Consider the following 23787-nt stretch of genomic DNA (forward strand, 5'->3'; position numbering starts at 1 on the left):
ACTAGTTAAAAATACCTCACAGGGAAGAGAAGGCTACATACAGAAACTATCACCCATAGCATGCACAAATGATTGGCGGATTTGATCTTGTATACGTTTTGAAAAGGGATCGAGGCACTCGAGGCTTTGCATGCATTTGGTGACCAACTAGGTTTGTCAGAATGAATTAGACGAGACAGCATTTACAGATAATGCGCAGTTGCTCGAACAAGGAAATTGATGATTTGTGCGAAAAGCTCCACCAAAGCTGTCGAAAGACGCGTAGTAGTTGGCCACAACTGGAGGTACGTTTCCCAGCGCCCGATATACTGGAGTAGCTCGAGGATGCTCGAGGCTATTTTATCCGAAATGCCAATTTCGCGAATAGCTATCTATTATATTCCAGTACAGTATGTCAGTGTGGTCGTCAACTCGATAGGCGTATCAAATGAGACAAACCGAGAGCAAAGCCCTGATTCCACCCCACACAAGGGCGGTGGTGTGTGGTTGATGTTGGATCATTACGTCCACCACTAGGCAAACAGGTTTAGCAAGTGGCTAAGTAACTGAGCCTGCATTGAAGAGTATCAATAGCATGCCGGTTAAACCAGAGGAGTATCTCGTCAACTCGGCCCGAGAATTTCCAACTCCCTTGCTCCGCTCGTTCCTTGGCTTCGCGTGTGTAGTCAATGAGCTGACCTCCTACGTGTAGTAGGTATAGGGTAATTAGGCATAGGATTAATCAATGTAAGAATCGTTAGTAATAGGAAATTCTATAGGTATTGATAGAAATAATCGATTTTCAAATTCTTGATAGGTAGCAGGTGACCCGGTCATACGAGAATTACGTTACTATACGGTCATAAACCGAAAGTCTACTAGTAGTACCTAGTAGTTTTAAAAATATATAGTCTATCCATATAGCTATAATTATATATTTCTATATCTCCTATTCATAAGATAATTAAATATCCACCACTACCACTATTCTAACATCTAAACCATTATTTTTAGGGTAAAATACTAATAACTAAACGTCCTAAACTATATTTTATTATAATTTCATAAAATTTCATATCTAATTAAGTAGAATCTGAATTAGACTCAAAAGCGAAACCAAAATAAGAGTAAATAACAGTATATAATTTCTATTTTATACATATCAAGACTATAGTATAGGGGCGTCACTGTTTACACCAATAGAAATCACAATAGGTCGGAATTGCGAACAAGCCCCTACCTGGCAATTTAGGTGGGCTAAATACATGACTAATCTTGGCGGATCTACCTCCGTATAGTTTCTCCTTTCTCTGGGTAGCCACCAATCCTGGCGCTGATGGGCTTAGGAAGGGTGGCCGGAAGGGGTATAGTATACCCGCGGGACTTAGCCTTGGTTCCCCCCTAAAAAAATCCCCAATATAAACTGCCCCCTAGGGGTAGCCCCTTAACTCAGTGAGGCATCAATTGAAGTAACGCAAGAGAGGAGGGTTTTGTCTTCAACACTGAGTCAATGCATTGATAAATCATGTGGATAACGAAACTTAGATGGCGATGCATGGGTGAGGAGATGCTAAGCGTATCCACAATTAGGAAGCTGTCGTGCAACTGGAGAGGTTTATTACAGTGAAATGAAATTGGTCCATAATCAGCCCATATTCGATATGCGTTTGTAGGTAGTAGTCTTGTCTTGAGATATTCCGCTATTATGTACCAGGCGTTCATCCAGTGACACACTTCAAAATCACGCAATAAACTCAACGCTTGGCTGCCCAAGAAAGTCACGAATTGGCGCAGGCGGCCAGGGTGCTGGGAAATATGGCCTAGAAAACGAATGACGGCCCGATCCTACCCACTGATCCTCATTGTCACCAGGAAGGACGACAAGAGCCTTGCTATTCGGTGGTACGACTAGGTCCAGAACAAATGTTGAGTTATTGGCCACCTCCCAAGCACACTCAATTTTGCCGAAGGGGCTTTCATAAGTCGCTTTTGCAGATGTGATGGTGCCTCCCGGGATTGGTTGAACTTTGATCTTGCTCCAACCAGGCTCAATTTGGGTTATTCCAGCCACAGTTGTATGTAGCCAGTTCACTATGGACCCAAGGGCGTAATGGTTGAAACTGGTCATTTCGCCGCCATTAATGGAACCGTCTGCTTTCATACTATCCCAGCGTTCCCAGATAGTAGTTGCCCCCATGGTAATTGGGTAAATCCATGAAGGGCAGCCTTTCTCTAGTAGCATACGATAGGCGAGCTGTGAATATCCTGCACTAGTGAGAGCGTGTGTGATAATCGGAGTACCGACGAATCCTGTTGATACACGGTAGCCCGCAAGTCGTACAAGGTATGCGAGACGGTTTCCTGCCATGGCAACTTGCTTATCAGAGCCGAGAAGAGAGAACACCAGAGCAAGACTGAGGGCTGTTTGGGTGTCACCGATAATGAGACCAGAGGGGGCCACATATTTCTCTTGGAACACTGATTTCAGGCGCAGGTAATCAGCGTGATAGCGGGCGGAATTGGATGATTCGCGAAGCAGTTCAGAAACTTCCGCAATAACAAAGGTGACTCGTACAAGATATGCATCGGCTACCAAGGTGGCATTAGTCCGGGAATCTCCGGGTCGGTCTGGTGGTGCTGTTGGGTCAAGCCAGTCACCTAGCTGCCAATATTCAACATCCCAAAGTCCGTCTGGGCCCCGAGGAATACCTTTGTCAACCCAAGCTACCATACTCTGATATTGCCGACGTAGGATTTCAATATCACTAAATGATTGAAAAAGCGCCCAGGGTGTGAGCACAGTCACGTCATCCCATACTGCATGAGGACTTCCACTCCAGAGGTCTTCAATCGCATTTGGGACGACTAGGGGTGGAATCGAATGAACGTGGGAGAGTTGCTCGAGGGCAACATCTTGTAGCCAATCTCCTAGCATACCAGCTGTGTTGTAAAGGAAGTTCGCAGAAGGACAGAAAATTTGAATGTCACCCGTCCACCCTAGCCTCTCGTCTCGTTGAGGACAATCAGTAGGGATAGACAAAAAATTTCCACGCATGCTCCAGACAGCGTTGTTGTGAAGTTTATTCACAAGCGGGTGGGAACAGGAGAAATAGCCGGTGCGGACCATATCGGTATGCATCACCAAGGCACTGAGACTCAATGTTGTCAGAGGGCAGATCTCATCTTCCGGGGTCCACCCATCCACCTGCACATAGCGGAAGCCATGGAAAGTGTACTGGGGAGACCATTCTAGTAGTTCCTGATTAGACATGATGATTTCATCGGTACATTTTGCGTCTCGGAGGGGACGGACTCCAAGCTCTCCGTTCTCCATCACCTCGGCATGAATGAACCTTAGTTTACTTCCGGGTGGTTTCTTCAGGCGGTGGATGCACAACTTCCCAACCAAGTTTTGACCAAAATCAATAATCGTCTTCCCTGAAGGCGTCGTAAATATGTCGACCGGTTGGATCGTCTCCGTCACACGGACTGGAGGAGCATTGGGGATCACCAATCGTGCCGCGGGAAGTTGAAGTGTCTTGGTCTCAAGCCACGAGCCGTCGTCAAAGGCATTATTTCCATTCCAGCCTCCATCTTCTACTCGCGCATCATACAATTCCCCATCATATATCTCGCTTCTGATGATGGCACTGGAACTGCACTTCCACGAGTTATCAGAAACGAGCCTGAACTCCTCCCCTTGGGCTGAGATGACCTCCAGCTGAGCAAGCACTGCCAGATCTTTCCCCCAAATACAACGCTTCCCACCGAAAAATCCCAGTTTCGTCGCATACCACCCCTCCCCGACCTCGATCGCAATTGTGCTTTCCTGCCTGGGCTGAACCAGCATCCCAATGTCGAATACTTGGTAATTGATTCGATGGTTATAACTCGTCCAGCCAGGAGCCAGACACTCATCACCAACTCTACGGCCATTGATGTATGCCGTATAACTTCCTAGACTGGTAATATACAGTCTCGCTTTGCTGATTTCCCCGAATGGAATAGTAAATACCTTCCGGAATCGACGTGCTCCCTGAGGACCATCTGGTTTGCATCGTTCGACGGTCGTAATGGGACGACTGATCCAATCCGACCTGTTCAGAAAGGCGCATTCAACCATGGCCCATGGGGACCAATTTGTTGAACCCAGATCCTTTATCAGTTCACCATCTCCGACCCGCCCATGGGCACGAACCCGAACCCGAGCCCGCCCACGAGAAAGCAAGGGCCGGCTTGGCCAGGGAACCAAAACCGAATTTCCACTTGGAAAGTGATATGCTTCCACCTCCGAATCTGGAATATGTACGACTTCGATATCGTAACCAGCCTGTTCCCAATTTTGAATCGTGGATGGTGACGACAGGAAACGCCAGGAAATGCGCGGCGCAGCGACCCCAATTCCGAAGCCGGTTGGGTGTTGCTCAAATGAGGGCGGGGTGAGATTGGGCTGCTCAACGGCCATGGTCTAATATGTGCAAAGAATTGTTTAGCATGAGGAGAAATGGAGGACGGGGTGTCACAAGATTTTAAATGATTCTTTGGTAAGCCTGATAATGAACGGATGTACCCTGGGTCCACGCCTACGGGCGCCCATACGCCAGACTCGGCTGCCTTTGTCCCGAAGTCACATCGCGCTGGCCAATTTCAGCTAAATCCATTCTTTTGACTTGACGTAATCCACGGTTAATCTAGTCACACGTTTAACCTGGTCACCCAAACTGAAATCGTGTATTCTTGCTAATATACTATCTTCAGTTACCTAGAAAAAACGCTCCGAAACGTGGCAAAGATCGTCAGAGGAGGAGGGCAAGATCTTAGTAGTCTTTCAGAGTATTCAGAATGGTCAAATCAAAGCTCTACGCGAAGGAGCCAAGCTACAATATACACCCCATTCTATGCAGCAGACACGCGCTGCAGGCAAATCCTCACGTGTTAATATGTGCCACTATCGGCTTAATTTGACCCAATTAGTGGAGAATTCGCGTGTTGAATGTATACTCTTTATGGTTTAGCAGCAGCTAGGCTCTCTACTGTACGAGATGTTGCTAGTTTATTTCTTACAGTGCGTGGATCAAGGCCTCGCCCGCCCCCAAACTTTAACAGAGAGCATCAATTGGGCATCAACCTTTGTCGAACGTCGCGGTGAGCGTCGCATGCGCTCCTTGAGACAAAACGTTTATCAACTTGCCCTAGTTGAAGACCGGAAATCTCTACGAGAGTGATTCTCTACTGTATTACGCGATATCGATGAGAAGAGATTCGGCCGGAGCATGTTTACAAGTTCAATGACACTGGATTCGCGATGGGCCTTAATCAAGCGCAGGAAGTACTTACTAGAGCTGAGTACTACGGTCAGTGATCGATTCATATCTGGGGAATCGAGAATGGGTTACTGCGATCGAGGTAAATTGCACCTATGGCTATTTTGCTACTTCTATTCGTGGCAGTCAACGGCTAGAGCTATATATCTGAATCAAACCGTGGAGGATATTGGTGAATTGAGGTCTCGAGTAACGCATGGATGCAAAAGTTATTTACTCTACTAACGAATTCACGTGTACGGAATTAGTATTGGCTACGAATTTTAACGACCACCGCAAGGCTTTCCGACTCTCTTCGTTCAATCTAGATTATCCAATCTAGAGCGGGGTAATTTCAATGGGCGTAGACCCAAGAAACGGAACGGGGGCATGTTTAAACCCTCGTATTGAGAAATAGACTCTTGACCTCGAACGGCGTGTATAAATCACATGAGGTGCGGCCATGGAACCAACCAGTGTTCATTAATCGGTGTCTTTTAGGCGAAAATACTTCACTTTGGCCTAAATCCAATAAGCGTGCGAGCCAACGTATTTCATCGACCAGAAGGATCCTCGGCTAGGAAAACTGAACGTATTTGGGAATTTTGTGGGGAAATTCGTGGGGGCAACCTCTTCCCCTCCTCCCCCGTGGAGTCCCTGGGGTACTAATGGACACTCAGCTGGAAGTTTGAATACCTCGGGGGGCAATGATTCCTAAAGAGGAAGTTATAAGCATCATGTCGCAAGTTCTAAGAAGTATTAACTTAACCCGCGGAAGGCATCGGACGACATTGCGAGCAGTGACTAATATGCGCATTTCCTGTGAATGTGGGTCGTCTAGTTCAGCACGAATACGCAAATATACCCTAAACAGGCCATGGCTCGATTATGATATTGAACAAAACATAATCCAAACTTGGGACTACCGTCGACAGCACAAGATGCTCCACCGCATGTCCCAACATGCATGGCGGAAATAAAAGGCTCGTATCAGAAACCTTGCTTGATAGGTTGGAGGCAATAATTGAACCAGAAGGTAATATTTAGGCTAAATAAACCGACTCAGGAGCTCTTTCCATTCACAGAATGCTTAACATTCAATCCCGGTTCCAAAATTTCGCTAGGAGTGCGAAGTTTCCGAGTGGCTGTCGCGAAAGCTTCTGATAGGAACGGCCGTCCACAGGACTTTGGACAGCGGTTACGATTACTGCATGGAATAGCACTTTCAGGCCACATTTCGCATTGTACCATATTCTTTTCTCCGTCGGGTAATTCGTGGCAATCGGACTCAGGGATCCCCCAAGAAGAATTTGCTGATAACTCCTCCATAGACTGCAGGGTGAAGCTACTGTGGAAAAATATAACTCCCACCAGCCTTCCTGCCAGATAGCAGTTGACACCATCAACTTTTATTTTTCAATTCTGCACCCTTGTGCACAACTAGAGGATAGATGGTGATTCCCATCATGCTCACATCGCACATTGATCAGATAAATTCGGGAGATGCGGCGCCAGACCTCACAAGGCTTGCATCCCCTACTACTAAGACCCGTGTCTTCATCCTCTCGGATATCGAAAATGAACCGGATGACCAACAATCCCTCGTGCGGTATCTGCTATACGCAAACGAATTTGAAACCCAGGGAATTTGTGCTGTCACTTCCGCATGGTTGCCAACACGAACCGCCCCGGAGGCGATGCGTACAATTATCAATGCGTACGGCAAAGTTGTTCAAAACCTCAATATGCATGTACACCCTGATTCACAATACCCAACAGCAGAAACTCTGCTTCAACTTGTCTCTTCTGGATCAGCTGTAAGTGATTGTTACACAACAAAGATCGCTTGAAGTTTCTTTCTCTCCTATCAACATTGCCACGACATAGTATTCTAATTTTACTCTAGGTATATGGCAAAGAAGCACTTTCGTTGCCTCTCAGCACTGGTGCACTAAATCTTGTGAATGCACTAGAGGAGTCAGTAGAGCCGCTCTGGGTCCTGAGTTGGGGAGGGACAAATGTGCTCGCGGAGGCGCTGCAACACCTGCGCAAAACCAAATCCTCGGCCGAGGAAGGGATCTTACACTCACGACTAAGAGTATACACGATTTCTGATCAGGATGATACTGGAGAATGGATTCGAAATACATTTCCGGATGTATTTTACATTTGCTCAATCCACGGATTTGGTGCCTTTGATATGTCGACTTGGCAAGGCATCTCGCACCCGATATCTGGTGGGGACCTCACGAAGGTATCAACCGAATGGCTCCATGCGAACATACAAAAAGGACCTCTCGGGGATGTGTACCCGACGTCAATGCACATTATGGAGGGTGATACGCCAACTTTCCTCTACCTTATTCAGAATGGATTGGGAAGCCCAGAAAGACCGGAGTTTGGCAGCTGGGGCGGACGTTACAGGGCTGTTAATGTCGGTAGCGCGCACTATGCTGATGTCGTCGATACGATCATTGACGCTCATATGACAAAACGTACGGATCAAAAAGCTACGATTTGCCGGTGGCGTGATCACTTCCAGAATGATTTTATGGCACGCATTGGTTGGACATTAACATCGAATTTCTGGCAAGCTTGTCACCCTCCTGTCCCGATCGTCGATGGTCACCAAGGCCCGACCTGCATAACGCGAAAGGTGAGATCTGGTAATGTTATCGTTCTAGACGCTGGAGGATCTTACGACCCTGATCACCCGGAGGACAATTCGCAGCTGGAGTTCCAGTGGTACCAATACATGGAGCCAACTATTAGTCATCCCATTGGGGCAGAAGCCGTGCCGCGGTGCACCATACAGCCTCTTTCTCCCCCATCCGTTGCCGGAGACAAATTACCCTACAATGATTCCGGTTTTGAGAATGTGGTGCTTGGGTCGCGGGTCGAGATCATGATACCGGATAGCAAGCAACCTGCACTGTTTGGTCTACCAGCCCAACACTGGCTTCCTTACACGGGAGTTTCTAGTATGGCATACCATATCATTCTACAAGTGTCCCACAAGAATGTGCCATTCCCCGTTCGGAGGTACTTACGTATCATTCTGGATGCGGGTTTGTCGTGAGGTTGACGACTGAACGAAGACAAAGTAGTATGCCCCGAAACCGCCCTTGGGATAGTTAGAAAATTGTCGGTCCCTCCTGACATAGTCTAGAGCCGCTCTAACCGCGTCAATATCTAGTGGAGTTCTCATTTCCTGTGTAAATAAGTCCATGCGAATTTCTTGTATCCACTGTAAAGACTCTCTTGCAGGGTGATTCATACCCTGATTGATTGGATGCATATGGAGGCAGCAATTTGAGTACTTGCAAGTCTTTCGCAACACAGGAGCTTCGAATTGTGCCCCATCTTGATGTTTTTAGGTATATTATACACACGATGATTTACAATATCACTCTAACAAGACGGCACCATCTTCGAACTCACCTAGCTTTTGCCCTCGAATCAACTTGAGAAGCCGTCCTGGGTGAACGAGAGCAAATAAGAGGGCAGCTATAGAAAGTAGGGACGCATCGAAGACATAGGAATGCTTCCCGGGTAGACAGATAACCGTCAGAGCCGCCAAGAAATTCAATCAGCCTGTAGAGACAACGAGCGAAAATCAAAGAGGTCACAGCGTGTAATGTCCAAAGTGATCTCTGCCAGTGGATCGAGGGTCTTCTTGAGACAAAAGTTGGACTTTTGTTAAGCCGACGATGAAGGATCGTACACTCTGTCAGAAACCAAGCTAGTGCGACGAGTTGGACAATCAACCCCCCGATGACTATGTGCTGACCAAGCTCAACGCCCTTCAAATCCCCGCTACCTTGCATAGCAGACCCCATCATTTGGCAAACAAAGCTTGCAATATCGATCAGAACGTATATTTTAGTGATCCAGGTTGACCTCAGAATTGTGTGCTTCTCCGCTCTGAGTGATCGCACAAAGCGACCGAGGGTCATATAAACAGTGGCGGCAAGGAGTGGCGCGGACCCCAGGATAAGCATGAGCTGGAGGAGGTAAGGACTACCCAGTCGTATATTGTTATGCGACCATGCTCTGCCGTAATAACCAAATGCCTCGCCTACCTTCCCCGTTAGCCATAAGCGTACATGAAATAGATCAAACAGAAAATTACCAATGCAGCCAAGAATAAACGGGATAAAAAACCATGCCCGTAACGGGAACATATAAATGAAATGAACGGTTGTGCAGATTCCGAAAATGACAACGAAAGCCCATCCAGCTAATTTGGATGGATTGTATGGGTAAAGATCGAAAGGGGCTAGGCCGCCACGCGCTTGAATTCCATGGCTAGTCATTTGAAGGATTGTCCGAGGAATCTAAAGGAAGAGTGCTCATTAGGATTATTTCCACCAGGAATGTCGAAAATTCCAGGAGAAGTCCGCCTTATAGGGGAGGATGTGCAGCCAAAGGGATATATATTTGGAAGCTCGACTACCTCCGCAGATTGCTCAGACGGTAATACGTAGAGGTTTCGGACCGTACGGAGATGTCTTCTCAGAAGTTAGGAGATCAGGAGATCTAAATTTGGGGCGCCAGATTCCAAAATGGGTATTTTTGGGACACGAATACGGTAGGCTTTATCAAGCGGGCAGTTTGTACTCCCGGTAACGTAGTCCACAAAGCCAGTCACATAAGCGAGCCGGTCACCCTCCCCTATTACGAGATTTCAAATTACACGGATGGTTTACGTTATATTGTGGATATAACGTGACGACTTCCGTTATTCTTGCTGACTTTGTGGTCCGTTTCCCTAGCTGACTGATCCGAGATTGATTATCGGTTTTCCTTCCCTAGGATTAGCGTGTTGCATGTCAGGATAAAATATACTTCTAGGTTAGAAAAGCCTGTTGATCAGGTAAAGAAGTAAAGGTAACAGTGAGATGGCGACAAGACTGTTTTCCCTGAGGAGCGTAAGGCCTACTCTACCAGGCACAATATCTATACAGTCTCATATTTATCCCGCTCCCCCTCTCTCTTCCAAGGATGTATCCCCTCCTGTTTTAGCGACAAGATTGTATATAAATTGAGCGATGAAAAGGAGACCTTACGCTCCCCAAGGAACAGCCTTTGACTTCTTTGAACAGTCTGACCGGGTATCTTTCTCCTACCCAATTAACGGGCCTCTACCCTGACAACTATAATATCCATTTCCACTCATATCGGGATATATTTCAACAGTTTATTTATAGTAACCCATTCGCGATTTCCTGTTCAATCGCTGACTAAAATATTAATTAAAGTATTAATTAAAGTATTCTACTCTAGAACTAGCTTCTACTCGAATAGAATATCTATTACGAAGCTAGGCTTATCAAATTTATAGATTGTAAGAACATACACTAATTGTCTGGGTAAAAGACTGTCAATCAGGCAGGCAAAAATAACCAAGTCAGATTGTTCAAGGCAGTCAAAGACTGTTCCTTGAGGAGAGTAAGCTCGCCTTTTCATCACTCAATTTATATACAGTCTCGTTGCCAGTAAGGAAAGGGGATATATCCCTGGGAGGAAGAGCGGAAGGCGATGAATACCAGACGATTTAGCCGCCACCAAATGTCTTGCTTGCAGTGGTTCGTACCTCTGCCGGCTGGAAGCTTGCCGTCTCGCGAGACCATTTAGCCTGAGGCATCAACATTGTGAACAATCCCATATCATAAGATAAATATTTTTTAGTTAGATACGGTTCTCCTTAATCCTACGATATTATATTCAAAGCTACTCTTATATAGCCATTGGATCCTTATTAGGAGCGCGCCAATAATGATATCGTCTAGAGAAGCATGATCGAATCTTATCGCGCCGTTAAATGAACGAAGGCGAATTTTTCCCTATAGTAGCTATATCGCGTATTGTAGAGGCCTAGGGGCTACTCACGCAAATATATTACTGAAGAGAATCCTTTTAGTAAGCGAATACTCTTCGAATGGGGTTATATTCTCGCGTAAGATCCGACCGTTTACGCGTTTACAATATTCAGCGCGATATTTCGTATAGCTTTGCTGCTGCGCGTGTAGATGGGATACGGCTATCTTTGATATTCGAAGAACTATCAGATCCTGCCCTTTTGATCAGCTCATTTAAGTGAGGATTTGGCACGGATTGGTGGCATAGGTGGTTGAATTAGGTAAGTTGGTAGGAGGATGCGATTTTGGATGGGGTGGCCTGCTTGCCCGCGAATTACGTTAGATGTCCGACACACCATGAACTGAGGGAACCAGATCGTCGTGGTGGTTCGGCTCCTAATCGTAATTAAGCCTTCTCGACTTTTTGTAAAGGCCATTCGATCCAAGATCGGTGACGTACATGCAGAGAGCCTGATATCCCCGTCAACACGTGTTTAGCCCAGCCTTCCATAAACCACGACGTCTCCATGTACTTCAAAAGAACCGCCCAGTGAGCGAATATCACTAAAGCTCCTGGGTCACATTTTTCCGATAGATGCACAAATTCTTCAGGCCGACGGTAAATCCATCCGATCAACACATCCATCAAGAAAACGCCTGATTTTCCAACTGATATTTTCTCGTACATTTCATACAAAAGCTCAAATAAATCATGAAGAGCAGCGAGCTTTAGGTCAAGCTCATTATTTTCTGCGTTTTCTGCTTCTAAGAATAGCTGCACTTCTTCCAGGTGGATTCTATGTTCGTGAAGCTCAGCTCGCATCGCGGGTATGAATTCACATGAGATTCCCTCGCCGCTGGGCTCAAGAATTCCACTGAAGACTTTCTCATGATGTAAATGTAGAATGAGTTTCACTCCGTTCATAAGGACAACCCATTCCGCCGGACCATGCTCACTGAAAATGAGGTATTCGCCGGGCCGTGGGCCTCGCCCAAAGTAGATGAAACAGATCATGACAGCGGCCATGTAAACCATTTGACAATTTTCAGGATTGAGTTGAGAGATAATAGCTGTAACTGATTGAACACCAAACGTGAAATGATGATCGGCTTGTCGAATGTATTGGTCCCGCAATTCGGGTTGATCATGCCCTAGGTGAAGTGCCGACAGAGCAAGTATCAAGTGCAGGATAGCTGAGAACTCGAAACCCCATTCAGGGAGGTGCTTTTGCCATATGCCGAATACATCTTGGTGTTCCTCTCGCATGGTTTTGTATGTTGAGATAGTGTAGTGATGGAAAAGTTTCAAATCTGTAAGTGAGAGTTTGTCTAGGGAGATGTCCCGTGAGAGCGTAGATTGAGTCTCCGTAGAGCATGTCAGTTGCTTTTGCTGAGCCTTAGGCTTAGTGAGTTTGAATGTTTGTATCACTCCCCCTCTCGCACATTCGAAGGGTATGTATCGCCGTGGGCGAGGGCGTGCTTCGGTGATTGTTTCAGAACTTCCAGAATTCGGGGACAATCCTGCAGGCGAGTCATTGCCGGTAAATGAACATTCCACGTCGTGGTTCTTACAATTGATGCATGATGGCCGCTTCTCATCGCACTTCAAAGGATCATTAACATCCGGCCTGATTAGAGCATACCATCGCCCGCGCGGCGAACAAAGCAAGGAACGAAGCAATTCACGCATGCTTCAAATGAGGAGGTTCAAGGACCCGGAAAAAAAGGCCGGTGCAGCGTCTTCAAACGAAGGTGAAGGGGTGGAAGGAAACGTCGCATGGACTGTAATACTCACTTTAATCCGCCGCCTCTTACAATTGGCGCATCCTGACCGAGATTTATGATGAGTACGCCGGGATCGAACTTTCCTTCCGCCCTCGACATTCATTGACCGCTGCCTAGGAGGTAATATCGTAATCGTACTTTCTTGTGTCCTTCTCCGGCGCAAAGATATGCAGCTGGGTGGGGGCCACTGGATCTTGATTGTAGTTTGGTTCTGCGGTATAAAGACCAGCTATCGCGCTGGAGGAGAAGGCAAGATACGGATACGCAGAGAGTACCGCATCTGATCCAAGTCGCCCCAGAATTCGCCACGTGTCACGTGCGCAATCACCCAACGCATACTGAGTCGGCTATATCATGTGCACAATGAAACGTGGGGCAGGAAAAATCATGTGATATATACAGTGACACAGCAAAAGTTTGTAGAACACCTCCCCCACACACCCTCGATTACATAAAACTGCTGGCCAAAACTCCATAAAATTGATAACCTGCTACATACCTAGATCATGCACACCTAGTAGGGCGTATACCAACCTTCCGAATCAAAAATCGCTTGCACTCGATTAGGCATTATCTCAGAAAGGTGTTCTAGGTGGCGCATATCGATATTTTGCCATGCAATCTGCGCAGTTTCTACTAGGATTCGCTTCGTCTCAGCGTTTCTCTTTATATGTGTAAGATCAGGCGTATGAGGTGGCCAGACCATCACCTCGATCTCCAATTCTTCCAATGCATCGCGTACAATGTATGCAATATGCATAGGTGCGTTATCATGCATAACAATCCCATTTTCAGTAGGCAATATGGTTGATTAGACTCAGCGGTATAATTCTTCAGTAACGAATCGATTAACACCACCGGGTTCTGATGTAGGATCGCCGAATAGGGGTATTAAACCTGTACGTTGAGTAGCTAGATAAGAAGCCCAAAAAACTCTGCTTAACCTAATTACCACGATGCAGTAAACCCTGGCCTGGCATTCGCCCTTTTTAGGCTGTTCTCGAGGGCGTATAAAGGCTCATTCGCGGCGAATACCAATGCCACGCTCAACAGTGAGTGCAACAGACCAGTAAACACGAGCCCAATCTGCCGATTTAAAGTGTTAATATCGGCTAGCCTATTGGAGACGCTTAGCTATGTGTTCCTCATCGAGATTAAGCCCCGCTTTTTTTTATGGGCAGCATGAACAGATCCTGAGCCAAATCCTTATAAATAGACCCTTGAACCCAAATAAGAGCCACAGCACATCGTAGTAGCCAAGCCTTTTTGCCGATCCACCAACGACCGTGATTGTTCAGTTCTCATTATGCCGATTGCAGGAATACGGATACGCAAGAGTTACCGAAAAGAGGTAATTTGCCATCCACCCGTATCGCCCAGGCGAAAGGGTGGAGACTGCATATGCATTATTGCTCCACCACGTATTTATAGAAATTTGTATTGATACCATGGTTGTGAGGAGCTTACTACGAAGGCAGAAAAAAAAGACAGGCCGAAAATTCTGAAAAATCGTCAAAGCTAACGAATATAAGCTCATACCACTCCATATCTGTTCAATCCTCCGCTCAGCATCTCGTTCTGCTCTACCCCCTATTTTCAAACCCCTATCCCAAAATGCCTAAGCAAGAAGGTGCTATACTGGATCGATACTGGCATAAAAGTGGTGTCCGTGGTTGTATAGCCCGTGTTCTCCGCCCTGTGCAATTTCTCTTTGCTATCATCGTTGCCGCTCTGTACGGCATCGATTTAGCCTATGCGACAAAGACAAACACTACCGCCCCAGCAGAGTGGGTGTATGCTGAATTAGCCGTCACCTTATCCGCTATCACCTGTATTGTGTATTTCTTTGTCCCTTTCCTCCATGCTGCGTGGTCGACTTGGGATGGAATTTTATTTGTCTTCTGGCTCGCCCAGACGGGTGTTTTCGGAAACATCTATATCTCCGGCGCGCTAGACGATCACTACAAGCATGCTACTTTGTCTATTCCTCGAATGCGTGCTGCTGTCTGGATTGACCTAATCAACATGTTGTTATGGCTTTTCACGTTCATCCTAGGCATCGCTTGCTGTTGTCGTACCCGCAAACCCACAAGTCAAGGAGACGATGTCGGTGACAACAAAGACCACTTCTTGAAAAACGATGAGGAAGAGTGCCTTGGCGATAAGAAAGACGATTATATCAACAATGATGTGGAGAATTGTTCTCTACCAGAATACAAGGAGAACCCTGATGAGGATTTGGCTGCAAGTCTCGCTGCTAAAAATTAAATTCATCAATGCGACTCGGGAAAAGGATGCCTTTCAGGTTGAGATGGATATCGACAGATGGGAATTTGGATGCTGGAAAGTGGTGGAAGTATTCTGGCTTGGCCACAGATACGACATTCCTTGGATATTGCGAGGCCAAGCGGGATTTTTCAGTGCCCATAACCGCCCGTTCAATGGTCTATTCTATGTAGCAGTCACCAAACACCTCTTAAGGTTGACGTTTGATGACTCGACCCCATTGACCTCGACTACTCGGTCGTTTGGTCATGCGTCCTCCCGTTTACACCTGTATAGATTCCTCTGCAGGTTTGATGGTTCTTTCCAGGACCGACGCTGTTCTTTGTCTTGTAGACCTATTTAGGTCTTTCTCTTCTTCTTTTTCTTCTTCTTTTTCTTCTTCTTTTTCTTCTTCTTTTTCTTCTTCTTCTCTAGATCATCTTCACCATAGTCTAGGCAGACATTGACTCAGATTCTCCCTTTCTGCTTCCTCTGCGTAGGTGTCGATGACACCATCAACGTTGAATGCCTCCTTCATCTTGTACGGTGTTGCATTGAGATTCGCAAAATCTGATCATTCGCTACTACGTTTATTTTCCGCCAGTTGATCCATGCTTCTTCGAGGAAACTTTATGAGAAGATCTAGGGGTATTGTACATGAGAATATCACCCTTGCTGCCAGCCCGCTCATAAGCGGTAACAGTGTGACCAGCATAGTTCAGCCGATCAGCAGCAGCCAGAATATCTGGATGAGCCATTATACCATTACTTGTACAGTCGACTGTTTTCAAGCTCTATTCATTATGATCTAAAATGAAATTTCATTTTGTTATTGCATATCTCAACAGATTCACAGGTTGTTAAAAGGTGAATCTTGCCAGTTACCCTTACGGAGTCAACCGGTACTATATCTGGATCATCATCCTACTTGTCTCTTCCACATCCGGGAGAATAAACAGTCTGTAGCTAGGGCAATACTTGCATTTGATCTGGGCGAGACGCTCGTAGTTGAGCTGTAGAAGACCCGATGGAAGTTGCTAGTGAAGGGATAACTTAAGCTTCGCTCATCCAGGTAACTGAATTAGGTAACCACTGTCACTATATCTGCTTCTTAACCTTGTTCCACTGGGCTAATTTCAGTGAGTCTGTAACTTTGGGTTCGACAGTAGCAAAATTAAAGAAATAGAGATACGCGGAATGCTTAGTAGGAAGCAATGCACCCCATAGGACAATCAGTAAGGACAGACAAGAAGTTCCCACGCACACTCCACACAGCATTCTCGTGCAGTTTATTCACCATTGGGAGAGGCCTGCTCTTTGGCCATGATCAAGTAGCTTCAATCTGTCCAAGGAAGAACTTATATGGGAGAAGACAAAAGTAAAAGAAGACGAAAGTAAAAGAAGACGAAAAGTGGCTAGCGTTGGAGGTTTGTTTTCGCCGTAGGTTTCTGCGCAGATGTATAAAGGAAGGTTCTAACCCTCCATCAAACCCTAAAGTGGGCGCGATACTATCACACTTGGCCGTATTTGTCCCGAGTATCGTCGAGCAGATCCAATCTATTTTTCCTAAAGTCAGCTACACTGCCTGAATTGATGATTGAGATGTGGGGCCGGTCTTTCTATCCGTCTCATATCGATGCGCTGTTGGGTATATCCCTAGTTTCGTTTTCACAGTGGGTAGTTCAATGTCCCATGCCTTTTGGGCTCCACCCCTACCATCTGTAATAGGTTTACTAGTTAAGTGTGAAATTCATGTAAACGACAACATATTCCTTCACTCGTTCTTTCTATAGAACTTCTTATAGGTTGACTATAGTGGCCGGATGGATCTTATGACTCAAGCCTACTCATGGTTTTCTCAAGCGCTCTATCTCTTTACCAAAGAAGCTTTTCGCTTTTCACCCTGAAGATAACTCTCTTGTAGGAATACAAACAAGGAGCTCCGTCATCCTTCACTTCAAGAACCAGATGCAGATCCTGGCCTTCTGCTTTTGTATTCCCATTCGGAAAATCAATTACACACTTCTCCGGCCCAGGTATAGCAACCTTCACTTTCCACGTCTCGTTCCCAGTCCCTTCCAGTGGCGCAATATCGAGGTCCGCAATCTGAGGGTCAATGACCAGGCCCATCGCCGCTGTGGGTTCACGATATTGAAACCAATTAAATGCCAACCGATCTCCGTCAGGATCATAGCTTTCGGAAGCATCTAAAACGACACTCCCACCTGCCACCACATCCAATACCAAGGCCTCCGGCCCTGAACTTCCATTAACAACTACCACAGGCGCATGGTTTGCTGCCCCGAAATTGTTCGATAATGTCCAACTCATCCTCGCAGCAAAATCATGCTGATACGCTTCCCGCCACCTCCAAATAGTCGCCTGGTTACTAACGAACTTTCTTCCATTCATGCCAACAACACGATCTGCCGCGTCGGTGTAATGAGTCGCCGCAAACTTAGGATCAATGGGCGTGTACCGACCCCCCCAACTTCCGTATTCAGGGTGTTCTGGGCACCCAAGGCCATTCTGAATGAGGTATAAAAAGGTTGGGGTATCACCTTCCATGATGAATTTGTAGTCGGGGTACACGCTACCAAGAGGTCCAATCTGGATACGTTTTTTCAGCCAGGACGCGCAGACGAGAGAAGTATCCGGACCGCCATGATCGGGGAATTCGTCTCCTGTGATATCACCGGAAATTCCTGTCCAGGTGGCGAGGGCATAATTGTTCCAGCCATGAATGGAGCAGATATAGAAAATATCTGGATACGTTGTGCGGATCCAGTGGCCCGTATCATCTTGGTCGGAAATAGCGTAGACCCTAATTCTTGAGCGGAGAGTAGCAAAATTTGACGCAGATTGGCTTTTGCTGAGATGCTGCAGGGCTTGAGCGAGGACGTTCGTTCCCCCCCAACAGAGTACCCAGAGAGGATGCTCAGAGGCGGATAGCTGTTCAATTAGGAGCTCTGCGCCGTTGCTCAATTGGACGTCGGGGCCCAGGGCACGTTTGCCGTACGTGGATGGTCCAGTCCGTAGAATGTTGAGGAGATCCTCGGCGGATGGGTACTGATTGTCTGGGTGGACGTGGGCGTTGAGATTGGAGACGACAGATCCGTAGGCACGGATGATCGTCTCCATCTCTTCTGGGTGGACGACTGAGCGCAACCAGTTTGAGGTGCATGCAACAAGGCCCTTGATGTCAAACTCATTTCCGTAAAGTAAGAAGCGCACGAGTGATTCGGCATCGTCAGGCTCGTTGGCAATATCGGAGGTTACGAAGACTCGCGGTTTGTTGGGACAGAAGCGGGGAGTGCACTGGTGCGCCATTCTGTATGATGAGTGTATCGTTCCGGCCGGAGTTGATTAAATGGCAAGTGGGGGGGGGGGTTGTTTGGATTAAAACTTTTGACCAGAGGAAGTGGCCGTTGACTTGGTGTTTAATAGACAGACTAGTGCTGTGTGTATTTTTACACTAGTCTCCTCTCATGTAAATTCGGAAATAGTCTGTGCATAGAGTGACAAGCGCCCATTTATCAGAAAATAGCCTGAAATTGCCATTCATCGTCTTGTAGATAGGTTGTGATAGGACGACAGCTCGAGTCCGAATATGGAATCTGTAAGCGTTCGCTTGAGTGGTAGAATGTTAACCCGGACTTTAAGCAGGGTGGGGCTCATTGTTGACAAGAGAAAATGCCGGCATGAGGACACTCAAAAATAAAATAGGCTGAATACATTGGAGACTTTTCCGCAGACTTTTCAAATCAAGTCTTCATGTGCCGAGATCTCGTGCCCGGTAGCTAATCCCCCGAAGTTGTATGTGTGGGGGATTTGCGGGGTCTGGGGAAAGAGAACTACTATCTGTGAGTTAGGACTCATGTTGTTTTGGAATTCATGTGGAGTTCGAACTTCCCAAAAGGATGTTTTCGCTTTTCTCAATTTTTCACTTTAGCCTATCCAGCTTGCCCAGCCTGTTCGTAATATGCAATTAATTCGCCTCAGCCGATGATGGGGAGACAAATTTCAAGTCATTATTCCCGAAATTCGCGAGGAAAAAACCTTTCAGAAATTACTGTTTAGGGCATAAGCAATGGCCTCTCGTGCCCGGGGTATATATAGAGGCAATCCCGGTCAACGTTGTCATTCCAACGCTGGCAATAAGAGCTCATGATCACAGCTGAAAAATGACGAATATCAAATTTTTCATACTTTGGGGACTGGCAGTAGCATCTGCGGCCAAGAGCACTCGAAAGATTGTCGTTGATGCTTCGGAAGTCGTGGGTACTCTAAAGAACTTGCAAGGTGAGACCTACAAGAAATATGCTCAAGTCCCAGAATGAACTAACAGAAATGAAGGTGTCAATAGTGCTGATAGCGGTACGCAAGAACTCACTACCCTTGACTTTTAAGACCAGCAACATTAAGAAAATGATTAGCATACATTGCTCCGGGTGAGTGGAATCAGGATACCTTCTACAACAAGGATCCTGCGATCGGAGCTCTGTTTCCCGAATATGGAATTGAACATGTCCTTATTTGTAAGCATAATTGTGGTCAAATGTCAGAACTAACGCCGTTGAAGACTTGTACACTAAAATTCTCCCAAAAGATACCTTTCCCGATGTCTTCTTGGGGTGGGGTAAGAGCGGAGTTGATGGCGACCCTATGGTCAATGACAACTACAACTGGACTGGGGTAAGATAATCCGCATCCACAATGATAATTCGAATTCAATTGTTGACACTACAAATAAGGCCGATGATTACGTCCAGTTCGTAACCAGTAATGGGGCAAAGGTAAGGAATATTCAGCGTCACATTGGGTGTACGGTGCTAACAAAGGGTTAGGCAACGATCCAATTCAACGTATAACTATTCCCCACACCTCACATGCACATATCCACTTTCTTACTCTTTTCATAGCCTACCAATGGGACCAGTGTCAATGTATCCTCCCCGGAGATGCTAAGTCAAATTGGTTACATGGTGACTGATCGCTATATGTGAGGTTCCCAGTATCGCTTGCAGCAGGTTGGCTGACCATATTTTAGGAATGGAGCTTACGATTCCGGCTTTTATAATGCGATTGAGCTATTTGAATTCTTACCGGAGACAGATTTAGTACGACCTCTTTGTAAATGTTCTTTGCTTCATTTTTTTACAACAAAAGCAGGTGCGGGCAAGCTTTTCGAATGCGACTTACGAAAGATACTTTTCTTATTTCGCGGCCTTTAGCCTCGCTGTGACGAACGCCAGGTTAGCCTTCCTCATCTACCACCGCCAGAATTTGAGTACTAATCATATATAGCGACGCTGTTGGTGTGTACGTGTTGCAATACATCTTATGACTCTATTTCCGCTAACAATGTAATAGTGCTGCATGGGGTGGTAATCAGATATGTTCGCATGGCCGCACCCTAATCACCAAATTGTGTCTAACGGAATACAGATCCCGCTAATACCAACTACACAGTATGGTAATCTAAAGCAAATGGAAGTGTAACAGAAAAGCTGACTGTCAAGGTTTCCGATCCGTACGTTCGCCGGTTTTACAATGACTGTCACAACCGCAATGTTCCTATCAAGGCTGCGTCATTCCATTTCACGAGCACACAATTTTCCTTTGACCGTATGTTTCTGCCAACTGATCCAGTCAATGTTACTTACAATAACCAGCATACGATATCATTCGGGTAACGGATAAATTCCGAGCAGAAGTTCTGGTTCCCGCCGGGTTACCAGACCTCCCGATATGGGCCACAGAATTTGAACCTGCGCCATTCCCAGTTTTGCCCACGTAAAGCAATGCCCCTAGGTTTTGCAAAACAAGAAAGCTAATCCTTGATAAATCTAGGTCAACAAAAGCGCTCGAAGCCTTCAATGATCCAGCGTTTTTCGCGAGTTTCACCCTCGGTGTGGTAAGTTTTTCTCTGATACTTACATAGTTGCGCAACAATCCTGATCAGATTCATCACCTAGTCGATGTTTGCCCAAGACACGTCCGTCGATCAAGTCCTCCCGTGGCCTGGATTTGGTTATAATGGAACTGGAGCCGGTGACCAACCTTTCAAAGGCTTCTTCAATCGAAGCTCATCCGGTCCAATCCCTCTCAACGTGGCGAAGGCATGGTTCCTACAGGGAAAGCTTGTCAGCGATACCAAAAATCGCGTGAATGTCTTCGGAAGCTCAGAAGACGGATTTGCTGCCCTTGCAGGAATTTCGGATGATCGTACGAAAGTGCAGACCCTACTTAACAATTATCAGTTTTATTTTGACATTGCCACCGAGATCACAACACAGATGGTGAGTTCCTCAATTGAGGCTTTTGTGAATTTAGCCCCGCCTTTACTGAAAAATGCTGTAAATTACAGATTCCTATATTTAACACGTCTGCTTCAGCCTCTCCACTGCTTCAGGATAATGGGCGTAAGTGATTGGATATCTATTCGTTTTGCGGAAACTGATTCGAATTGTCTTCTTCAGTTTTGAATGGGGAATCCACTTGCTTTATCAGTGGCGGTAAGTTTCTCGTAATCCACCTTGGTCCACGACAGTCTAATCAATCTTTACAGCATGCATGACATTCCCCAAGGCCACAGTGCGCAATAACACCAGTATCGCATATCTTCTCCAGATAACTGGACTCCCGTGGCAAGAAACCGATACATATGAGCTCCAAGTCCAGAGAGTTGCCAATGGGGTCACTAACTCGACATACCTAACGAAAAATGGAAAGGGCAACAATATTAGTCAGTTTTCTATCAAGTACAGCCAAATGCATTGGGGTGATCATTAATCGATAAAGCAGACTTCACTGTTTCGTTTCCTCCCAACGCACAGGATCTCGTCATTGTGCAGAAGTTGAGTGGCTGATGAATGCTACACAATCTGAAGCTGAAGCGCTGTTATCGAGAAGCCTTTTGTCCACGAAAGTCGAACAGTGATTTACGGTCAAATTTTCCCAGCCTCTCCGTCCTCCTGTACTTTTTTTCCCATGTGAACACGGATATTGCACTGGAGCCCTGGGCCCCTCACCTTATATCCCTTGGTCTTCTAGACTGGCCATCGGCCTTTCTCGCGAATATTAAGCATGCAACCCCAACATCTGTTCTTTCGTTCTTTCGGATTCTTAATCAATTGAAGGATTTATTCAGCTTCATGGGTTCAGTATCTATGAAATTATTCATCAACTATATTCCAAGTAACACTATCTAAACTTACCCTCCCAGTACTGACTAGAAAGATGAGCTTCCGTAATTGTATTTAGCATTATACAGGCCTACACTGTGCATATTGAGGCAAACTTATGTGTCACTTTAAATTGTCGCTTAATCCGCTGCATGGTGTGATATTCGTACACGAGAACTTGCCGACGACCAAAATGAAAGGTTCGAAATCGAAGACCAGTACACATATTATGAGAATATTTATCTACACTTTTAAGTGCGAAGACCGGAACGAACCTGGTCAGTATAAGCAAATCCATAAATTCGATAATCAATGAGGAACCGAGGCGCATCCAGATTTGAAGGCACACTGGAAGCAAAGCGGTGGCCACAGAGAACGGATTTTCGAATCGTATGGCCAGCAATGGTTGTGTGAGCAATAGGCCTCATTACTGTTTCGGGTGTATTGAGGTGACACCATGTCATGAGCGGGAAAAATGAAATTGAAGCTAAGTTAGAGCAGCAGATTCACAGAAGATGATTGTCATTGAACGTCGTCCACTTATCACCCGATGCAGCTGTTCTTCCCCTCCCTAGATCACTACTCATGGAAACGCCTAGGAAGGCTATTAAAATTGACCAATCAGAGTTGAGCCATTGCTAGCCGAGCGGACACCACTCAGGTTTCATCAATCGGGGCAATGCATGCCGAACGTCTGAAATAGGCAACGTTATCGTATCCGTACTAAAGCTTGACAAGAATATAGCTTCAAAACCTTGCCTAATTTTTATGTGCAAACGTACTAAGCCCTGGGTCAGAACTGGGCATCTTTAAGCGCTTTTTATGCCAATAAAAAAACGTCTGAGTATGATTGAAATCCTAAAGTCCGACATATTTTGAGAATTAGGTTCAATAAGTGTCAAACGTCCTAGGTCGGAAATGCCTAACTCGACTTTACTTCAAGGTCTCCTCATTTCGTGTGGATTTGTAACGAAGTAAATATCTGTCGATGTATTTAGCTCAAATGAGAAACAATTGGCAACTCTAAGCGCTGCTGTTGATAAATACAATCTCGAAATTGAGGTGTGTTACGAAGCGTGAGATATTGTCCACTCTCCAGTCGGAGTTTGGCCACCCGGTCGTGCTGGCCACCTCAAAACACCATACTAAATGCGATAAATTACAACTTCATATCTCAATAACCATTCATAATTTAGATGAAATATAAAAGATACAGAGACTTAAGAGCATGATTAGCCTATATGTAGATAATGAAAAGATAGTTTCAAGTAATCAGAGAGATATACATATATGAATCTAGCACACCAAAATTACGCCGTCTTTTATGGTAACACATTTGAATAATCGTTTGAAACACTTGGAATCTATCATGGTTCTTTCTATGCCTATATAGCTGTATGTCTTAGA

General features: G+C 45.8%; 6 protein-coding genes across 6 annotated transcripts; 3 read left to right on the plus strand and 3 right to left on the minus strand.

Annotated features, from left to right (window-relative positions):
• Window positions 1-1720: 1720 nt before the first annotated feature.
• N7496_010882 (glycoside hydrolase family 78 protein) lies at window positions 1721-4444 on the minus strand (the record flags this gene model as incomplete). The annotated part of the gene is made up of 1 exon (XM_056703795.1): window positions 1721-4444. The coding sequence occupies one exon, from the start codon at window positions 4442-4444 to the stop codon at window positions 1721-1723; it is 2724 nt and encodes a 907-aa protein (XP_056549755.1).
• Window positions 4445-6748: 2304 nt separating this feature from the next.
• N7496_010883 (DUF1593 domain-containing protein) lies at window positions 6749-8361 on the plus strand (the record flags this gene model as incomplete). Its single annotated transcript, XM_056703796.1, has 2 exons — window positions 6749-7099; window positions 7189-8361. 2 exons carry the CDS (start codon window positions 6749-6751, stop codon window positions 8359-8361), a joined length of 1524 nt encoding a protein of 507 aa, XP_056549756.1.
• Window positions 8362-11549: 3188 nt separating this feature from the next.
• Window positions 11550-12410, minus strand: N7496_010884 (uncharacterized protein; the record flags this gene model as incomplete). Its single annotated transcript, XM_056703797.1, has 1 exon — window positions 11550-12410. The coding sequence occupies one exon, from the start codon at window positions 12408-12410 to the stop codon at window positions 11550-11552; it is 861 nt and encodes a 286-aa protein (XP_056549757.1).
• Window positions 12411-14542: 2132 nt separating this feature from the next.
• Window positions 14543-15196, plus strand: N7496_010885 (MARVEL domain-containing protein; the record flags this gene model as incomplete). The annotated part of the gene is made up of 1 exon (XM_056703798.1): window positions 14543-15196. The coding sequence occupies one exon, from the start codon at window positions 14543-14545 to the stop codon at window positions 15194-15196; it is 654 nt and encodes a 217-aa protein (XP_056549758.1).
• Window positions 15197-17068: 1872 nt separating this feature from the next.
• Window positions 17069-18523, minus strand: N7496_010886 (DUF1593 domain-containing protein; the record flags this gene model as incomplete). The annotated part of the gene is made up of 1 exon (XM_056703799.1): window positions 17069-18523. One exon carries the CDS (start codon window positions 18521-18523, stop codon window positions 17069-17071), a length of 1455 nt encoding a protein of 484 aa, XP_056549759.1.
• An 854-nt stretch (window positions 18524-19377) lies between these two features.
• On the plus strand, window positions 19378-22065 carry N7496_010887 (uncharacterized protein; the record flags this gene model as incomplete). The annotated part of the gene is made up of 19 exons (XM_056703800.1): window positions 19378-19495; window positions 19550-19570; window positions 19630-19731; window positions 19776-19888; window positions 19948-19989; window positions 20116-20195; window positions 20244-20313; window positions 20366-20448; window positions 20501-20515; window positions 20567-20580; window positions 20642-20664; window positions 20716-20821; window positions 20869-20989; window positions 21047-21110; window positions 21172-21495; window positions 21564-21618; window positions 21676-21711; window positions 21765-21941; window positions 22001-22065. The coding sequence occupies 19 exons, from the start codon at window positions 19378-19380 to the stop codon at window positions 22063-22065; spliced, it is 1629 nt and encodes a 542-aa protein (XP_056549760.1).
• Window positions 22066-23787: the final 1722 nt, after the last annotated feature.

The sequence above is a fragment of the Penicillium cataractarum genome, assembly GCF_028827025.1.
Source record: "Penicillium cataractarum strain IBT 29864 chromosome Unknown utg000009l, whole genome shotgun sequence".
Lineage (NCBI taxonomy): Eukaryota > Fungi > Ascomycota > Eurotiomycetes > Eurotiales > Aspergillaceae > Penicillium > Penicillium cataractarum.